At 38.1% G+C, this 20,642-nt stretch overlaps 3 protein-coding genes across 5 annotated transcripts in view; 2 read left to right on the plus strand and 1 right to left on the minus strand.

The window, feature by feature from the left end:
• rassf4a (Ras association domain family member 4a) overlaps window positions 1-20,642 on the minus strand; it is a 32,042-nt gene that overhangs the window by 10,751 nt on the left and 649 nt on the right. For both annotated transcript variants that reach the window (XM_026940422.3, XM_026940415.3), the window contains exons 2-3: window positions 12,385-12,467; window positions 12,215-12,290 (exon numbers count right to left, since the gene is read on the minus strand). In XM_026940422.3, coding sequence (XP_026796223.2) covers window positions 12,215-12,290; window positions 12,385-12,440 — 132 coding nt within the window. In that variant the 5' untranslated portion in view covers window positions 12,441-12,467. The remainder of the gene's footprint in view (window positions 1-12,214; window positions 12,291-12,384; window positions 12,468-20,642) is intronic.
• si:ch73-6k14.2 (DEPP1 autophagy regulator) lies at window positions 204-1,284 on the plus strand. The gene is made up of 2 exons (XM_026940448.3): window positions 204-559; window positions 715-1,284. Exon 2 carries the CDS (start codon window positions 716-718, stop codon window positions 1,121-1,123), a length of 408 nt encoding a protein of 135 aa, XP_026796249.3. The 5' UTR covers window positions 204-559; window position 715; the 3' UTR covers window positions 1,124-1,284.
• Window positions 14,832-19,779, plus strand: cxcl18a.1 (chemokine (C-X-C motif) ligand 18a, duplicate 1). 2 transcript variants are annotated; one of them, XR_003404341.3, is made up of 5 exons: window positions 14,832-14,983; window positions 15,192-15,321; window positions 15,421-15,504; window positions 15,696-17,005; window positions 17,093-17,196. XR_003404341.3 is itself a non-coding variant. In XM_026940430.3 (4 exons), exons 1-4 carry the CDS (start codon window positions 16,840-16,842, stop codon window positions 19,639-19,641), a joined length of 462 nt encoding a protein of 153 aa, XP_026796231.2. In that variant the 5' UTR covers window positions 16,159-16,839; the 3' UTR covers window positions 19,642-19,779. The 2 variants fall into 2 exon arrangements, 1 of the variants encoding a protein (XP_026796231.2); XM_026940430.3 differs by lacking the exons at window positions 14,832-14,983; window positions 15,192-15,321; window positions 15,421-15,504 and adding exons at window positions 18,122-18,199; window positions 19,557-19,779 and having other exon boundaries at window positions 16,159-17,005; window positions 17,093-17,225.

The raw sequence follows: 20,642 nt of genomic DNA on the forward strand, positions 1-20,642 counted from the left end.
CCAAAAAATAAAAATGCTGTACTTTTCCCTAAAACATTTGTCAGTCCTGAAACAATCATTCACCACACTAACAATAAAACAGATGATTGAGAAGCTGAAGCCTTCCAAAACCATTCCCACATGGATCCCTGAGGCCCTGTAAGAGTATAAGAGGGTGAAGTGGCTGATGTACTGCTGGCAGCAGACTGAGTCAGGGCGAGTGTGTGTGTTCTCCTGTGTGAGCTAGGTGGAGGGCTGAGTGCTCCCAGGGCCTCATTGTGTCTGAAATCTAAACAATCAGGGCAGCTGCAGCAGTGAAGCATGGTCATCTGCCACGCCACAGCTTCCTCCACCCTCTCAGCCCAGCACACACACACTTCCTCCAGAGAGAGCGAGGTCAGTGCATGGCTATATTTAGTGCCATGAGCCTTGGCTTACACCCAGCAATGGTATAAAAGGCTGTGCCTGTAGAGAAGATCAGACCCAACTCACAGACTAAGAGCAAGCAGCAGCTCCCTGACACAGAGCAGTATCAGGACTACATCATATCTCACAAGACTCAAGCGTATATTTACACCAGGTGAGTACTTGCTTTCATTTGAAAGTCTCTGATGTACCAGAAATTTCATGCTACATGAAAAGAGTTCGTCTTGCTCGTTTTTTATTACATTTAAAGCTGAAAATGCTCCAGAATATCCAGAAGTAGCTCACTCAAACTTTCTGATGTCTCTCCAGCATGAGGCCGAGAAGACTGCTGTTATCCGTGGCTCCTTTGCCCACAATAACAGAGACGCACGAGGATGCCTCACAGACGGGATGCTCCTCGCAGTCTATGGAGGAATATGTCGACTCTATTAAAAAGCTGGCCCAGCCTGCATACGGCCCTGTGCGGGTTGCACGGACTCTGAGGCCTCGTCTCTTTTCCAAGCCTCTGGACAAACACTTGGGAAGTAGCAGCTCACTTCACTGCTCCTACAGGACCCCACGGTCACGTGTAACCACGCTGGGTCTAGATGAGCTTACACACAGTTTCAGCAGCCACAGAGACCCGGTGGACTGGCTCTTTGCACAGACACAGTTACCTGCACCTCGAGAGGAGCTGCGCAGGACTGACAGTGCACCAGCTGCCCTGAGGTTACTGTAATAAACTACTCACAATGGAACTGTGCTGCACTGGACTGAGAAACGATACACTGGAGGATGTTGGACGCAGACTTAATAATAGCTTAATTTATTTGTGTGTGTCTGTTTTTTTTGTTTTATGTTTACATTGTATGTTTTAAATAAAGTTTAACAGTTTGGAAATGTGGTCATGTTTAAGCTATTTTTAAATATCTTATGATGATCGTTTAAATGAATCTATACAGTACAAACAGGAAGCAATAGCACATACTGAAAACACAGTCAGAGTGGTTGCTGTAGAGTCAAATGAACATTTTGAAACAGCTTTGGTAAACTGCACACAAACAATTTTTATACTGTATGTGTGGGATTTTTTTAAAAATAGTATTATTTAATTATTATTTATTTTAATTTACTAACATTAATTATTATTTATTATTATGAGCACTATGGCACACTTAAAATGTTCTGAAACAGTACAATGGCTTGTCAGCGGGTGGTACCCTTAAGGATAAATCTTCTTTACCTGCAGTTTGCTCGTGTCTCCTGAGAACGTGAATGTTGTGTACCTTTAAAACTCATTTTAGATGTTAAGGACCATGGCTGTACCTGAAATGAGTTTTAAAGACTTCAGGAAAAATACACGTACCAAAAGGTACCATTCTGCAACCAAGGATCTGAGAGTGTATGTCTGATTTTATGTTAATATTAGCATCAAGCTACACAGAACTGTGACTGCACAAGCATGTTAAATATGTTCCAGTCCTATTATTTCCCAATTTAACTAGGAATGTACAAAAAACAATCCAACTCTCCCACACTCATTTACTCAGAAAGACATATTTGCAGCCATCACTATTCAACCAGCACCAAAAGCCAAAGACCTGCATCTTAATTTATACATAATATTTTACATGAGCTAGATGGAATAGCACTTCTTCCTGACCTACAACAAAATCTGTAGAATTGTATCTATAAACTCTTAAAGATGCCTATATCATCTATGGTTGTGCAATATGAACAAAATATCATAAACAGCTTAACTGAAAACAATTAGCCTAGAAAAGAAGTTCTGTGTAGGCCTACTCATAAATGTTCATCTGACTACATATAATTTTGTATTTCACTGACTAGTAAAATAGTTATTTTTCACATTATGCAAATTAACTATTTAACACTGAAAACAGCGTAAAATAGTATGTGAAGGATCCCCACTGCTCAGGTAGCACCGAGACAACCTGTATCTTCGTGTCTAGCAGGCAACACAGCAATATTTTGAAATGCAGATCATTTGAGAATCATCTAACCAAATTGGCTTGTGTGAGTCATCCATAAATTATTTTGTTATATGCCTGATTTGGTCATTTTTAAGCTATTGAAACAAAGATAAACAGTACTGACAACACGGCATTTGACGAAACCTAAGCTTTAATGCCACAGGTGACATTCATGCTCTTTTTCAAACTTCAGTTTTTATAATAGTGCTCCATTCCAATGGTGAGAGAGAGAAAAATAACTATTTATAGATTGTCAGAATAATCAAATATGCTTACTCATTATGCCTATAAACACACCTAAATGAGTCTTTTCATTATATTAATGCAGCACAGTTATTAATTCAGAGCTATTAACTGTTTAAACAATCAATCTAACAGGGCACCTCTGGGCAACAAGAAACACCTTTCAGTCACATGTTCCTATATTATTGATTACTTGAAGGATTGGGTGGGTTCAATCAAAAGTTACCATGCTCTAATTTAACACATCTAAATGTAAATATCAGGAAATGAAAGCTGAAATTCCGATCTATCATCTCATATGTTTTTTTTTTTTTTAAATCTCAAACCAAATGTCTTGTGTACAGGAAAAACAAAAGAATTGGGCTTTCCAATACTTGCAGAAGGGACTGAAGATTATTAGCATTCAGCAGGCTCCCTCTGCTGGTTAAAAGACCACCTCGCAGAATGCGTTTAACATTTTCACCTCAAACAGAGAATGCTGCTATCCCTCAATTCCAGCAGTGGCTTGTGACCACAGATTTTAGTGGGGCCGGATGACATTAATAACAACATAGCCTCAAACATAATGAAGTTGAGACGCTATCACACATGACTAATACTATAGACTATTATCTAGTGAATCTAGCCTTCGCGCACACAAACAAGTATTTTACATGTATTTCTGACGTACTTGTGATATTATCCACTCCATAATTCCCCTTTCCCTCTCCCAATCTTTGCAATATACACTCACTAAGCACTTTATTAGGAACACTATACTAATACTGGGTCGGGCTTCCCATTGCTCCCAAAACAGACTCAGTTCACCATGGCATGGATGTTGGAAACATTGCTTTGAGATTCTGGTCCATGTTGACATGATTGCATGATTGCAAAAAAATCACACAATTCCTGCTGATTTTTCAGGTGCAATTTCATGCTGCAAATCTCCCATTCTACCACATCCCAAAGATGTTCTACTGGATTCAGTTCCGGTGACTGTGAAGGCCACTGAAGGACATTGAACTCATTGTCATGTTCATGAACCCAGTTTGAGATGACTTTTGCTTTGTGACATGGCGCATTATCATGCTGGAAGTAGCTACTAGAAGATGGGTAAATAGTGTCCATGAAGGGATGCACATGGTCAGCAACAATACTCAAATAGGCTGTGGCATTCAAGCGATGATTGATTGGTATTAACGAGCCCAAAGTTAGTTCAAGCAATGATTGATTAATATTAACGGGCTCACCTCCACCAGCCTGGACTGTTGACACAAGGCAGGCTGGGTCCATGGATTCATGCCACAATTCACAATTGGTTGATTAGATAATTGCATGAATGAGTTGGTGTACAGGTGTTACTAATACAGTGTTCACTGAGTGTGTCTTCTCTGTTGCAGAAATTTATTAGATTAAAGTAAAATTATTTACTAAAAAAAAAAAAAAAGATCTTAGTGACTGCTGAGGACTGTTAAACTAGCCCTATCTGTCAACTCCATTAACTGTCCTGTTGTCCGCTCCTCCCCCAACCATGGACAACGTGATTCCTGCCCCAATGGGGCCTTTAGTAACCTTTGTTGCAGTTCCCATTTTTGACCACTAGGTGCAATAATAAGTCTTTGGAAGCTAAGTAGGGCAGTTTCCCCCCATGCACTGCCCCATGATCACGCAACATCGAGAAAGGTGAAAAAAAAAAACCCAAACAAACAAAAAAAGGAACATCAGATTATATGTGTCAAATAGCAAATTTTTTAAAATAAATGGTCAGTCAAAAGAGGTAATAAGTATTTAAATGGAATTTAAAATGTATGGAATTGTGAGTGAGATTAATATTTGTTAAATGACTGATATAAAATATATAAACATAATCACCTGCCCCTATGCCCCTGTCTTTCACAGGTGTAGAGAAAGCACAGCTGATATCTTCAAAAGAATGAAGATTGCAGTGAAAAGAGTACTTGAAAACTGTTCTCTTCATTTTATGTACATCTTAATTCTAATATTTGACTTTATAACTCTATAATAGCAATAACTACATATCTAACTATACAAAAAAATCATGAAAATATACTAAAAAGCAATATAATTCCTTAGAGGACCTTTAAGACCTGACTTATTAAAAAAGAGTTAATGTTAGAAATTTGTTATTTAAACAACACTGGATATATGTGACAAGTTTTGCATCACAATATTGCTTAAATGTACAAAAATGCAGCTAAAAATTTTTATGTTTTGACTTTGATGGTCACACTATGTGGCTCACTCTCACAGAATTGGTAGAAAAAACCCTACATTTACAAGGTCTCAATTTATATTTTCAATATATACACACACTGTCCACTTTATTAGGAACACCTCTACACCTGCACGTTCATGCAGTTATCTAATCAGCCAATCATGCAAACAATCATGCAGATACAGGTCAAGAGCTTCAGTTCATTTTCACACCAAACATCAGAATGTGAAAAAGTGTAATCTATGTGACTTTGATCATGGTTGTTGGTACCAGATGGGCTGGTTTGAGTATTTCAGAAACTGCTGATCTCCTGGGAGTGTTTCACACACAACAATCTCGAGAGTTTACGCGGAATGGCGCGAAACACAAAAAACATCCTGTGTGTGACGGTTCTGTGGGTGGAAACACCTTGTTGATAAGAGAGGTCAGAGGAAAATGGCCAGATTTGTTCAAGCTGGTAGACCTAAAGTTTTATTTAGTACTATCAACAAGGTTTCAAATTCTATTACTACGACATTTCCAGATGCGTCTCCTGCAGTTTGCAATGATTTTTTAGAGTTTTTTTATTACTAAGATTCAAAATATTCGCTCTAACATTTTAAATTCTGGAATTGTCTCTTTTGTCGACTACTGTAATTTAGCTACTTTAACTAGCTTCGAGCCTGTGTCTCTATCCTATCTAATAGATATTATCTGTCATATGAAACCTACATCTTGTTCATTGGATCCTATTCCCTCATTTTTTATTGTGGAAGTATTGGACACTATTGGCCCGTGTATCCAGTCTATAATTAATAGTAGTCTTACCAGTAGCTATGTCCCATCACGTTTTAAATGTGCAGTGATACAGCCTGTGCTTAAAAAGGCTACTTTAGATCCACTGGTTTTAACTAATTATCGTCCTATTTCTAAGCTTCCCTTTCTTTCGAAGGTGCTGGAGAAGGTTGTTTTTCATCAACTATCTTCCTTTTTAAAGAATAATGACATATTAGATAGGTTTCAGTCTGGGTTCAGAGCTCAGTACAGCACAGAATCTGCTCTTTTGAAAGTGTTAAATGACCTGTTATTGGCTGTTGATTCTGGAAAATGTGTCGTTTTGGTTCTCTTGGATCTAAGTGCAGCCTTCGACACCATCGATCACTCTATTTTGCTGAAACGTCTTGAGCAGTATGTCGGCATTAGGGGAACAGCTTTAAACTGGTTTGCATCCTATTTTAAGGGGAGAAAGTTTTCTGTAGAAATTGACAACTTTACTTCCTCCTCTGCTGCATATACATGCGGTGTCCCACAGGGGTCCGTTTTAGGCCCTGTTCTGTTTTCCCTCCATCTCCTTCCATTAGCTAATATTTTTCGTACGCATCAGATTTCGTATCATTGTTATGCAGATGACATACAGTTTTATCTCCCAGTTAAGTCTGACAAGAATACATCTCTCCAGCCATTACTTGTTTGAGTGAAGTTAAAAGTTGGATGGCGGATAACTTCCTTCAATTAAATGAGTCTAAGACTGAAGCGTTAGTTTTTGGACGTCCGGATTTTGCCCACATCCTCTCAAAGACCTTGGCTCCTACAACTAACAGTGTAGGTACTTATGCAAGAAATTTGGGAGTCATTTTTGACCCGGCACTTAAATTTGACAAACAAATAAACTCAGCTGTCAAATCAGCATTTTTTCAGCTTAGGATGATCGCCAAAATTAAATCTTTTCTCTCGTTAAGGGACTTAAAAACCGTTATCCACGCATTCATCTCATCTAGACTGGACTATTATAATTCACTGTATTTAGGGGTCACTCAATTTTGTCTGTCTTGCCTTCAGTTGGTCCAAAAGTCTGCGGCCAGACTTTTAACATGGACTAGGAAGAGAGAAAATATTACTCCTGTTTTGGCTGGTTTGCACTGGCTCCCCATTGAATATAGAATCCAGTTCAAGGTATTACTGTTTGTTTATACGTCCCTGTCATCAAACACTCTGTTTTTCTCAACTGTTGTTGTCTGTACCTAAGACACGCTTAAAAGTTAAGGGGGATCGGGCATTTTTGGTGGCAGCACCTCAGCTGTGGAATAACTTGCCTTTTTGCTTGAGATCGGCCACTTCTATTCATGATTTTAAATCTTTACTTAAGACATATCTTTTTAAAACGGCCTATGGGCTGGAGTAACTGCTGTATACAGTTTTATTGCGTGTATATGTAGTGTTGTGTACAGTTGAGGTCAAAAGTTTACATACCCCTTTCAGAATCTGGAAAATGTTTATTATTTTGCCAAAATAAAAAAGAGGGATCATACAAAATGCATGTTATTGTTTATTTAGTGCTGACCTGAATAAGATATTTACACAGATGCTCCAGAAGGAAAAACCATGCATTAAGAGCCGGGGGGGGGGGGGGTGAAAACTTTTTGAAGTTGAAGATCAGGGTAAATTTAACTTATTTTGTCTTCTGGGAAACATGTAACTATCTTCTGTAGCCTCTGAAGGGCAGTACTAAATGAAAAAATATGATATTTAGGCAAAATAAGAAAAATGTACACATCTCCATTCTGTTCAATAGTTTTCACCCCCCGGCTCTTAATGCACGGTTTTTCCTTCTGGAGCATCAGTGAGCGTTTGAACCTTCTGTAATAGTTGCATATGAGTCCCTCAGTTGTCCTCAGTGTGAAAAGATGGATCTCAAAATCATACAGTCATTGTTGGAAAGGGTTCAAATACACAAAAAATGCTGGAAAACCAAAGAATTTGTGGGACCTGAAGGATTTTTCTGAAGAACAGCAGGCAGTTTAACTGTTCAGGACAAACAAGGGCCTCATGAACAACTATTAGTAAACAAAAAACACAGCTGTGGATCATTCAGGTAACAACACAGTATTAAGAATCAAGGGGATGTAAACTTTTGAACGGGGTCATTTTTATAAATTCAACTATTATTTTCTCTTGTGGACTATATGTAAACATCTTTTATGTGAAATATCTTATTCAGGTCAGCACTAAATAAACAATAACATGCATTTTGTATGATCCTCTTATTTTGGCAAAATAATAAACATTTTGCAGATTCTGAAAGGGGGATGTAAACTTTTGACCTCAGCTGTATTACTTGTGTTTCCTTTTATTTTCTTTGTGTTATTGCTATTAGTTTAACTCTATTTCTCTGTGCAGCACTTTGGTCGGCTCTGTCGTTATTAAACGTGCTATATAAATAAATTAAACTGAAACTGAAGCTGCCAGGAGGGATATAATAACTCAAATAATTACTCTTTACAACGTTGGGGAGCAGAAAAGCATATCAGCATGCACAAAAAAGGCCGGTTTGAGTATTTCTGTAACTGCTCCTGGGATTTTCATGTACAATGGTTTCTAGAGTTTACTCAGAATGGTGCAATAAAGAAAAAACATCCAGTGAGCGGCGGTTCTGCAAACAGAAATGCCTTCTTGATGAGAGAGGCCAACAGAGAATGGCCAGACTGGAGCTGACAGAAAGGTTACAGTAACTCATAACCACTCTGTACAACTGTGGTGAGCAGAAAAGCATCTCAGAATGCACAACCCATCGAACCTTGAGGCGGATGGGCTACAACAGCAGAAGATCATGTGGGGTTCCACTTCTGTCAGCCAAGAACAGAAAGCTGAGGCTGCAGTGGGCACAGGCTCACCAGAACTGGACAGCTGAAGATTAGAAAAATGTAGCCTGGTCTGATGAATCTCGATTTCTGCTGAGGTACACAGATGGTAGGGTCAGAATTTAGTAAAACAGCATGAATCCATGAACCCAACATGGCTATGAAGTACAGAACCATTTATATTGTAAGATACACTCAATGATACACTCACCCATTTATTAGGAACACCTGTACGCCAACTCATTCATGCAATTATCTAATCAGCCAGTCGTGAATTGTGGCAAAAATCCATGGACCCAACCTGCCTTGTGTCAACAGTCCAGGCTGGTGGAGGGGGGAATGTTTTCTTGGCACAGTTTGGGCTCATTAATACCAATCAATCATCGCTTGAATGCCACAGCCAATCTGAGTATTGTTGCTGACCATGTGCATCCCTTCATGGACACTATTTACCCATCTTCTAGTAGCTACTTCCAGCATGATAATGCACCACGTCACAAAGCAAAAGTCATCTCAAACTGGATTCAAGAATATGACAATGAGTTCAGTGTTCTTCAGTTGCCTTCCCAGTCACTGGATCTGAATCCAGTAGAACACCTTTGGGATTTGGTAGAGCAGGAGATTCACAGCATGAAATTGCACCTGAAAAATCTGCAAGATTTGCCTGATACAATAATTTCAACATGGACCAGAATCTCAAAGCAATATTTCCAACATCTTATGGAATCCATGCCATGAAGAACTGAGGCTGTTTTTGAGAGCAAAGGGAGGCCAGTATTAGTATAGTGTTCCTAATAAAGTGCTCCATGAGTGTAGATGTGCTACAGTGTGCTTTTTATAGGAATACTTTTGAACAAGCTAATAAACTAGTACGTACATGTATATTCTGAAAAGATGTGTGCCTTATGAGTATGAATGTATGTATTTTGACATTTTTCAAAAAAAGTACTCTAAATATTTGTGTTCCAATTTAAACCCAAAGTGGACATGGCCTAAACTGGAATGGGTTTTTGTTTTTAATTACATTTGAACCACTATGCCCTTGGAAACACTGGAAAAAACACAGTAAAAACAGCAGTGGAAATGCCAGCAGTGTCAACAGGGTCTGTGAATTCTGGCTCGGACAGTCCCTCAGCTACATCAGCTACATCACCCAAGCTCATAATAGTTCTCAACTAGAGATGAACATAGCATACTGTTTATAATCCCACTCACGCAGTTATTATTTTGTTTGTACCTTCCCACAATATTTTCTAATGAATTTAGTTCTATTTATAAATACAAGCACACTAATAGCCTAATTTAAACTGCTGTGACCCTGACCAGACAGTTACTAAAGATGACAGAAGGGACACTGTAAATCCATGTTAATGAGTGTGGTCTATTTTACTTCACATCTGACCATTCACTCCCACATGAAACCTCTCGCTCGCATGACTTTTTTGTTGCTTCCCACTGAATCCCTGTCCTGATGCACATACTGTACCTAGTCTTGCTCCTCTTCAGAACATTCCCACTTCTGTCCTCTTTTCTTCCCCTCAGAAAAGACAGGAAATTACCCCTATGTAATTAGCTTTAATATTATGCCACTTCAACATCTGTTAATTACTTGAGTATTACTATTACTTCACATACAAGACTCAGAAGCAGTATAGGTTCAGAAAGCATTCAATAATTTATGCCTTAAAAACTTCCAAGCATACCTTATACAAATTAGCAGCGAATAACTCCTTTACTCGGGCTAAAATAGAGTTACAATGCTGTGCAAAACAAAGAATGTAATATGATATGTTTACTTTGGACCAAGTCAGATCAGTGTTAGTTAGCCAGTGCTTGTGATGAGTTTTTGTGGGAAAAAAAAAACAAAAAAACACAGTGATAGCATTCACTATTCATACACACACCCACACAACTTCATCTGACTCACATCCTGCTCAAGCACAGAGCACAGACCACTCCAAGCCTGTCATTATGTAATGACACTTTAACAAACATCTTACAAACATTTGGACTTGATCAGTATAATCTGCACATGGCTGTTAGTGAGGGAGAGCCAATTTTAATCATAATGCTTGAAGTGACATTCAGTTAACTTCAATTTTTCAACTGTAAACAGCAGTTTCAATGTCAGGTCAGTGGAAAACCACTTTCTATGATTAGCTCCCATTTGTCATTGGACATCCTTCCTGAAGCAGCTCTGCATGCTGGGAATTTCCTACAGGCCTGACCTAGTGCAGCAAATCCAAACAACATGACAGCATTTATCATTCACAAACTACAAACTACAAGTGAAACAAAAAATCCCCCAAAAAACCTAGAATACAGGGACGAAACTGAACACTAGAAGGAAGTGAAATGTGGTAATTCTTAAACTCGGCCAGGGGCATTGATGTTTCCTTTTAACTGAAATCTTTTTAAAATTCCTTTCAGAGAGTGACATTCATATGAGTCATACTATGACTGCAGATCTTTAGTTACAGCAAAGTTACAATCACACAAAGTACACACAGCACACAAAAACACTATATGGCCAAAAATATGTGGACACCTAACCATCACAATCATACGTGATCGCTGAATATCGCATTTCAGAGTTTGTCCCCCTTTTGCTGGTATAATAACCTCCACTCTTCTGGGAAGGCTTTCCACTAGATTTTGGAGCGTGACTGTGGGAATGTGTGACATTCAGCCACATGAGCATTAGTGAGGTCAGGCACTGATGTTGGGTGAGGAGGTCTGGGATGCAGTCAGTATACCAATTCATCCCAAAGGTGTTCAGTGGGGTTGAGGTCAGGGCTCTGTGCAGGTTATTCAAGTTCTTCCACATCTAACCTTAGCAAACCATGTCTTCATGAACCTCGCTTTGTACACAGGAGTTCTGTCATGCTGGAACATGTCTGAGCCTGTTCGTTCCAGTGGACTTACCTGCTTTGGGCAATACTGAGCAAAATTTCCTGTTTGCCTGAGCACAGTACTGTTAGTGATCCAAATATAAAGCATTATTAAGGTTTCGGGAAGAAAAAATGGACTGCAAAGTCCGTGACAGGGTCATGTCAAGATCAAGAATCGTCTCCGCTTCACTGTTCAGCAAAAACGACCCCGTAATATTAGTGCTGAAGTTAACAACATGTCTTACAAATATAATCTTGAGCAGCTAAACAAGAGCAATATACTGTGCCTAACATTTTGACATTTCACAAAATGTACACAAAATGTAATCATTTGAGGCTTATTATAAGGCCAGGTGTAACGAAGAGTTGTACAAAACATAATTATGAATTTTCATCTCAGTGGTCCAAGATTTTATTTTGTCCTGTAGCATTTATATTTTTCTGGCACCACTGCTTCTGCTAAAAAACTTAATTTACAGACCTGACATTTTAATTTACAGACCTGAATGTACAGTTTTTTTTTGTTTGTTTTAAAAAATAATTACACAAATTTTTACATCTGATATATTTTGATTTATATTTTGCAAACTTTGAAAATTAATATTTCAAAACAGCAAAAATGCTTGAATAAGGAATGCCTAATTCAAAACATTTTAAAAAGCATGGTGTCACTTTTGACAGGAAGTACTATATATATATATAAAGAGTATAACAGGGAAATCTGAGATAAACTACTTCCTGAAACTTATCACAAATAACCATTTAAAGCCTTTCACTGATGGCCCACACAACTCAATCACAAGATCAAGAGAGTAAACATTATGTAGAAACCTGCGTTGAACTTTCGGTATCTGAGTTTGCACGTACCTCTCGGAGGCGAAGCTGAAAACTCTTTCCTTCACGGTAGCAGTTATAGGTTTTCAAAAGGGACAACAGCTCTGACCTTAAATGAGGATAAAAAAAATGAAGGGGTCTGAATTTTGGACAGCACATTGGAGATGCTCAAAATGAAGAGCTGAACTCAGAGTTGAACTCACTTTGAGATGACTTTCTCTTCATTCACTCTGACAAAGGGGATTTGAGCAGGATTCATGATAGGAAATTTCCGTTATCCTCTCAGCTAGAAAAAGTGAGAGAAAGAGAGATCATTTAAGCTAAGCATAGAAAACACAAAGACCACAAGGTTTCACTCTTTTGTTAAAACACTGCCATGATGTTTCATTCAGTGCATTCAGGAGCTGGATCAAGTGAAAGTACATACCAGAGATTGGGGGGGTGTCACATGACCACGCTTGGATTTTACGCCGTTAGTCATGTCAACACGAAAGCTTGCACTGGCATGTCTTGAAATTTCGTTTTCCAGGAGTTTTTTTTAGCTCATCTACAAGATTACTTATCCAAATACAAAAAGGTCTAGATTACAGTTGCAGTGATTGGGTCACAAACCTGTCTTCAAGCCCAACATTGTTAATACAGATGTAAAGATGTAAAGAACACACACAAAAACAAACAGATCAACAGATTTCACTTGAAACACACATGCATCTTGCTTAGTAAACAAGACACCAAATGGAGCAGACAGACTGAACTCAGTAATAAAAAATGTTTTATGTTGTTCAGCACAGAATTCACGTGAAGGTAAGATACAAAACGGGGCCATGCTCTGATCACAGCAACAAAGGAGGTCAAACAAGCAATACATAAACACTGATAATTCAACTCGAAACAGTAAACACATGGTATAACGCTGCCTTACAAAATGAGAGCACCCGAGAACTCCTGCTTGGAGAGCGAATTATACTTAATGGTTAGGGTGGGTGTGAGCATTTAATTTTGAAATACTGAATACATTAGCTGAGCTGCATTTTTCTTTAACATTTAAAAGGAAGCTATTTGTGTTTCATTGTTTTGGTGTTTATTGCACTTCTGCAGCTGAGGAATGGCAGTGACAGAAAAATATTTGTGACTCGGGAAGTCATAATCAGGCTCATACGGAAGTCCAGAAAGGCCATGCATTATGCCTTTTTTTGTGATCTCAAGATAACAAATGTTGTTTTCTCAAGATCACAACTTCTTTTTTTCATACATTGAAATGCATTATTAGGCATACATACTATATGTCAGGGAGCTCCTTAAGAGAAAGTAGCTGGTACAGAATTACAGCCTTACAGCCTTGAGGTAATAGAATTGATACTTAGCCCATGCAACTGTGTGGCGTTCGACTATATTTTTCCCCAAATTACCCATTCCATTGTAAAGTACAACCAACCAAACTTCCATCCATCCATCCATTCATCTGTTTGCCAGTGCTAGATCATGTTCAAATTAGCGTCAGTCCCTTGAGAAGGCGACTCAGAAATCTGCAACTAATACTGTACTGAACAGTATAGTGGTGGTTAAACAAGTTTGTCATTTTTCCTGGATGACTATCTTGCCTTTGCATATTTGGCAAAAGACTGCTGTTTACACCGTGTCAGTTGTGTAAAATCCAGCAGTTCCATATAACTGATGTTGAATTTTTTAGGCACCAACTCCTCCATGTTGTCAGCCATGCTGCTACTGTATGTTGCCAAACATAACGAGGAGGAAACATAAGCCTACTCTTGCTTATTACTGGATTGTTTGTGTGTCTGTCAGGGAGAACGCGAGCCGGATTAGTGAATAGAGTAAAGTCCAGTTCATAAAACAACAGCGGATGCCATGCCCAAGGGTTTTCAGTGCAACTGACAAAATGCGTTTAGCATAACGATACACATGATCTCTCTGTACAGACCTTTTAATTGTTCATGATCTAAAATCGCCACACAGCTCAGACCTCTACAAAACTGCTAATGTTATAGCCTCAGATTACATTTCATTCAAGACGCTAATTTTTTGGTATAGTAGTATAATATGTGTAGCTCAATTAGGCTGGTAAAGTTTTGCCTGTTTAGCTTTGGCATGTTAACATTAATGATTATGAATGTCGATATGATTTAGTAGAGTTTAGATAAAGACGTCTAGATGCATTTAAATCCACGAATTTCAAGTAACATGAGCTTTTATTTAAAATAAATTCCTGATCAAATTCTTTACTTGTAATGTAAATGAACTGCTGTTGTGACAGGGAACAATCATTAGATTAACTCGAGTACAGAATGTCAGAAGAGAAACAGGATGTTCAATGTTAAGTTTGTCCATAATAATAAAGTTCTGTCTTGTATTATATTATTGTAAAAAAAAAAAAAAGTCAAATATTTGTTTCAGCCATTCTCATTTATAAACCACATTTAAGCAGATTAAGTGATTATTTGCTAATTAATTTTTTATAAATAATTGATAATTAAAATATTGGGGTTTTTTTCAGCTCTAAACTAGATGTGATTCATATTTTCTCATAACCTAGTCATAAGCCTCTTTGAGAAACTGAGCTCATTATTCTCTTTTTCAAGGCTTCCTAAAGAAATCCCATTTCTTATAAATCCCTGTCGTTTATCTGAGCACTGAAGGACTTTCCAGGGAGTGGCAAACGCTGGGAAACCCCATTCACAGCGTTTAAAAACAGCGCAGAGCAAAACACTGGCAGTGTTACAATGAAGTCCTCACTACACACTCTCCCTGCTCTTCTGGCTCTGGGAATCTGCATCCACTTCACAGGTGAGTTATAAAGAATCACGGATCACAGAGATACTACAGGCTTTTTGAAACTTAGATTGTATTAAGAAAAAGTCTTTTGGGATATATTGTCAATATATTAATTAATTACAAAATGGTATTCAGGTTGATATTCATTATATTGATGAAGCTATTGCATAAAAGACGAAATCTTTAAGAAATGTAATTATGGCATGTTTCTTTAATGCAGTTCAGAGTGCAGACAGTCAGTATGTTCCGAACCGCTGTGCCTGTCTAAAATCCAGGAACGGAGTCCAGGGACCATTTTCAGATTTCTCAGTCACCTTAAAAAGACCTGGCTGTATGAAAGACGAGATCATGTGAGTAACACACCTAGGATTAGTCCAAACGCTGCTCAGTTTACCCAATTAGCACGCCTCTGAGTCCTAAAATTCTAAAATCTGTGTTTGTAAATGCAGAGTGATACTGAAGGAGGAAAACCGAAAGGTGTGTCTAAGCCCTCATGGACCTCAAGGCAAAAGACTATTGAAATGCTGGCACAGGTAAGAGAACAGCAATTAAATACTGCGCATTGCATAAGTATTCACCCGCCCTGAACTTTTCTACATTTTGTAAGGTTTGTGCAACACTAAAAAATGTGGAAAAGTTCAAGAGGTTATTCTTATGCAAGGATATTTTGTAATTTACATTCCCTTTTATTTAAAGTGAGTCATTGCTTCGATTTCTTTTAAAGAAAACAGGAGGAAGGCAACAATGGGAAGACATGCATGGGAAGACTCAGACCACGGCGACAGAGAAAGCAGCGTACCAAATCCAAGATGATCAAAAGATAATCAGTGCAGCACGATGGCAGCTAATGTCATCCCGAAAACACACTACTGAAGTACACTCCAAATACTTCAACAGCCTTCAACAGCTTCAGTAGCTTTTATGAGCTACATGTAGCAGTGTGATTGTTTTACAACCTTTATGTACAGGGCTGGCCCCAGTCGTAACTAGTTAAAATATAGCAAAGAGGTCATGTTTCAATCACATACTATCACTGCCAGTTTTAGTAGGATTTATGAGAGAAGTGGAATATATTTTGCACACTGTTTGTACATTTTTTTAAATCTAATTTTTGTATGTATATAGATTTTTTATATTAAATTAAAAAAAAAAAAAAACAACAAACAAGTAAAAGAGCCACGTTTCATTTTTCTAACTTCATTATTATTGCATGCATATCACAATAAATAGTCAACAGTGAGTGTGGACCTGGTTATAATGTTATAATCTTCAAGTCAGAAAGCTTAGACTTTAACCATCGTTTGGTAATTCATTCATTTATTAATCTCCAGTTACAGCTTTATCAGTGCACCTGGATGGGACTCTAGTTTATTGCAGACCATCACTCACATCTTCACACATACCGGATATTTGCAGTAATCAATCTACCTATTGACATGATTTTGGGAAGACAAACAATTAGAAAACCACACAGACAGGAAGAAAACATGCAAAAAAACTGCTTATACATTAACCAGACGCTGTCTCTACAGTTCTATTTTCCATGACATAGTAATTTTGCAATAATTTTACTGCATTTGTTATTGCTGCCTGTTGTTTTGAAAAGTGACATGAAAAAAATTCTTTTATATCTAATTGCAGGTGACACACCAAGATATACTGTATATAGCAGAGTATAAAACTGATTTAGTTACTTTAAAGTGAATCCTCTTTATTCTTGCCGCTTCTGTTTTGGCCAGACAATGACGCCCTTCTCAAGAATGACTGCCTCTGATGGGTTAATATTTAACAAGCTAACAGTGAATTCATGTTTAAAGATCTCAAGAGCTTTTAGCGAATACTAGAAATCATGTGACATAGTTCTAAATATGGGCAGGCAGAAAGAAAAGGGGGGATGGCGAAGAGAGGCATACCTCTTCCAGCAAACACATGCACAGATTCCTTTCACTGCAACTGCAGCTAACATGGCCTTCAGGAGTGTGCAAGGGACTTTAACCCCACTGCTACTTATCTTTTGCTTAAACATCCTCACAGGTACAGTCCTCTCTGTGTACTGCTATAAACACTTCACGTATATGCAGAAGTTTGGTTAATCCTTGTTTTTCCTCTTTTTGTTTCTAGATGAGAAGACAGAAGCAGTAAACATTCGGGAGAAATGTTTGTGCATCAGAGAGACTGATACTGTATTATGGAGACGCATGATGGACTTCAACGTGATTGATTCAGGGCCTCATTGCAATAAAGTTCAGATCATGTAAGTACGCCCCATTGTTAAAAAGATGCCACGTTACAAATGTGTGTGCTCTAGAATAAGGATGAATTTTGCTTTCACACTGAAAGCACATTTTCTCTAACTGCACATAAAAGCCTGCGCAAGCTGTGTAATGATAACGCGCCACTTTTTAATAACCTACATTAGTGTGAGCAGCATGGGCTTTCAGATGCATTAATAGGCATAATATTTTTGTAAAGCAATGATTCCCAATTTCAGGTCCACCTGCTCTAAATATTATTTTCTGTTTTTAAATTTATTTTTAATTTTAAATTTTTTTTTTTTGGCTGTTGCATGCCTGAATCAATTCAAGGATTTGATTACTATCTTAGAATAGTCAGCTATACTAGATGTACTATCAAAACATAGATGGATCAATGCATGAACTGGAACCCTTTTGTTTGTGGCCTCCCACTTAGGCTGCTATGCTTAAAAGTAGTCTTTACTCAAACCCCTTTGACATATCTACATGCCTAATTTACCCTCAATGCCTGCCAATGGCCTGTTTGTGGGAAAGAGCTTATCATCAGGTTTCCTTTACCCTCAAGCTGATTTTCGCAATTCTTTCACTAAAGAGCTGTTGAGACACGAATTGGCAAAATATACACTTCCAGACAGTTCAGTTGAATTTAGAACATGTTTGGTCTTTGCCAAATCCTTTGGTCTAAATCTACAAATTGACTGGGCTGTAATTGTAACAAACACTATGAAATCTGTGACACAATGCATGCTACAGCTGTCATCAACAAAACTACTGAGAAGAATCAAAAACCAGAGAGTAAACAACAGCCTCTTTACTTTTGGCGTTGAGGGAAATAATTTCCTACTGCAGCTGGCTTGTAGAAGTGTTTATAAAAACTTCCTGATCTCAATCCTAGCATCTACATGGGGAGTAAATCTGTTTGTCTGGCTCCGAATTCCAAACAAGGGAAGATGCTGCAGAAATGCTGGAAGCGGTATGTAACAGTCTCAAACTGTATGAAGACATTTCTCTAAACAAGTATATTTTCAACTGATTTCACCATGAATATAAATAAAGTGGTCAAAGCGCTCATCACATATGTGAAAATATGTAATTATTGTCTATCTTACATTACTAAAATTTTACACAAGCAAGCATACTGTTTAGGTCATGAAGCACATATAAAATGGCAGTGAAATGTTCAGGCATGTCCTATATTGGCACATTTAGACATCACACAGTCAGGGAGGCACAAATGAGAGGGAGACAGAGACATAATATGTATTGTAAGTGTTTATATAAATTTTTCTGTAGAAATCGCACATTTCCCCATTACATATAAGGAGACGTCTTTCAGTATAAGTGTAATGATACTAATCTTGTCATAAGCAGAGAGAAACCTAATAAACTAAAAAACACTGTCACCTAGTGTTAGAGTTAAAAAACTGCATGCACCTGTTTCTCAAAACCTGTCGGATGAAGCCCTGTGCCAGGGGTCTTCAACTGGATTCACAAAGTGTTCAGCATGACTGCAGGTTTTTAATCCAACCAAGCAGAAGCAAAACCTGGATCCACTGATCTGGTCAGTCTTCCAACTACTATTAGCTGACAATTCTATTTTACTGGAATGAAAACCTGGAGCACTTTGCAGATAAGATTGAATTCAAGTCAGTGTTATTGTCTCTATAAGACTTGTACATAAAAATAAATACACAGGACAATAAGTACACAGAACAGTGCATGCTAACTAGACAGCACAACAGAACAACTTTGGATGGACTACATGGCATGGCTGAAAAAGGTCTGAACATAACCGTGCAGTTTCACAGTTACAGCAGCATTTAATCAGAAACCAGTGCAAACGATTGTCTGCAAACTGTAGACTCGATACTGCACTATCAAGCAATTTAAGTGGAAAAACTTCTGGATGGAGAAACGTGCAACAGCGAAGTTACTGCAAAAGTGTCCCAAAGCAAAGAAATACAGCATTATCTCTAAGAGCACAATACAGTTAATTGGGAATGTTCATTAACTGGATAAAAAATCATCTCTAAATGATAAGCACAAAGATTTACTAATGCCATGTGCCTACCACAACAAAATGTATGAAGACTGTAACTGACTTCCTGCTTACTACAGGATGCTGCTTGTGTTGTAGAAGGTACTACTTGTGTGATTTTGCACAGACTGACCCTCAGCAGTGCTTGAATTAGAGTAATGTTACCTAACCTGTAACAAATACCATGGTCAGGACCATGCAAGACACCAGGGCTTAATAATTTCAGCTCTTCTGTTGCTCTTATCAGACCGAACACTGATAATGAACTCATTTAACCTTTTGATTTCTGTAGGATTAACTTCAATGAAAGGAAGAAGAAGGGTTGCATGAAGCCAGAAAAAGTCAAACAGAGACCAAAAAAGCCAAAAACACCGTAACCTTGATCAAATACGCAGTTCTTTGTCTGCTGTCCCTTTGTATAATGCTTTATTTTTGTATCATTTTTCTTATACTGCTTTGTAAAACCTGTTTTGTATTCATTTTACACCATTAAAACAATATGCTTAAAGATGTAACCTGACAATGGAGTGAAAATGGTCAGAAGAATCAGAAGCAGAAGAAAAACAACAGAACTATTTCAGCCTGAGTTATATCACTTTATGGATTATTTATTTACGGAATAACTTATAAAATGCTATTTTAATGGAACCGAATATTCTGATGACCCCACCTCTGTCTATGGCCATAAATGATTAAATCAGTCAGTCTGATCTTGAGAAGAGACAACAAATGGCTGCCATATAAAATATGTACAAACCTGTCTGTACCTGACAAAAGGAAATTTCAGTGAACAGCAGAATGAATTAACCCAAATTCAAAGATGGTATTTCACTTTAAATCTGAGTTCAACTGCATTTCTAAACTAATTACTGTTATCTAAAAGCTGTGTCAGGAGGCACACTGGGACAGCGGGTACTGTTACCGCCTCACAGCTCCAGAGTCCCAGGTTCGATCATGTTCTTCATGTGTGTGTGGGTTTCCTCTGGGTTCTCCCGTTTCCTGCCACTGTCCAAAAACATGCCTGTAGGTGGGTTGGCTATGTTAAATTGAGTGTGAATGAATACGTGTGTGTGTGTGTAAGGTGCACTGCGAGGAACTGGTATCCTATTCAGGGTGTATTCGTGTTCCCGGGATGGATTCAGGTTTCATCATAACCCTGACTAGGATGAATCATTCCTGAAGATGAAGGAATGCATGATATAGGATATGTGCACAGGTATGAGTCTGATCATGCAGCACAGTTCTCACACACAGCATACACCTTCATCAGACTTAGTCAGTGGAAAATGATGTGTAAAGAGAAGCTATTTTGCAGAAGTTCTGCAAAACAGATCAGCCACAAAAAGGGACTGTGTCGAGTTAATGTCCATACCAGGAA

The sequence above is a fragment of the Pangasianodon hypophthalmus genome, chromosome 3 (genome assembly GCF_027358585.1).
Source record: "Pangasianodon hypophthalmus isolate fPanHyp1 chromosome 3, fPanHyp1.pri, whole genome shotgun sequence".
NCBI classification, from domain to species: Eukaryota; Metazoa; Chordata; class Actinopteri; order Siluriformes; family Pangasiidae; genus Pangasianodon; species Pangasianodon hypophthalmus.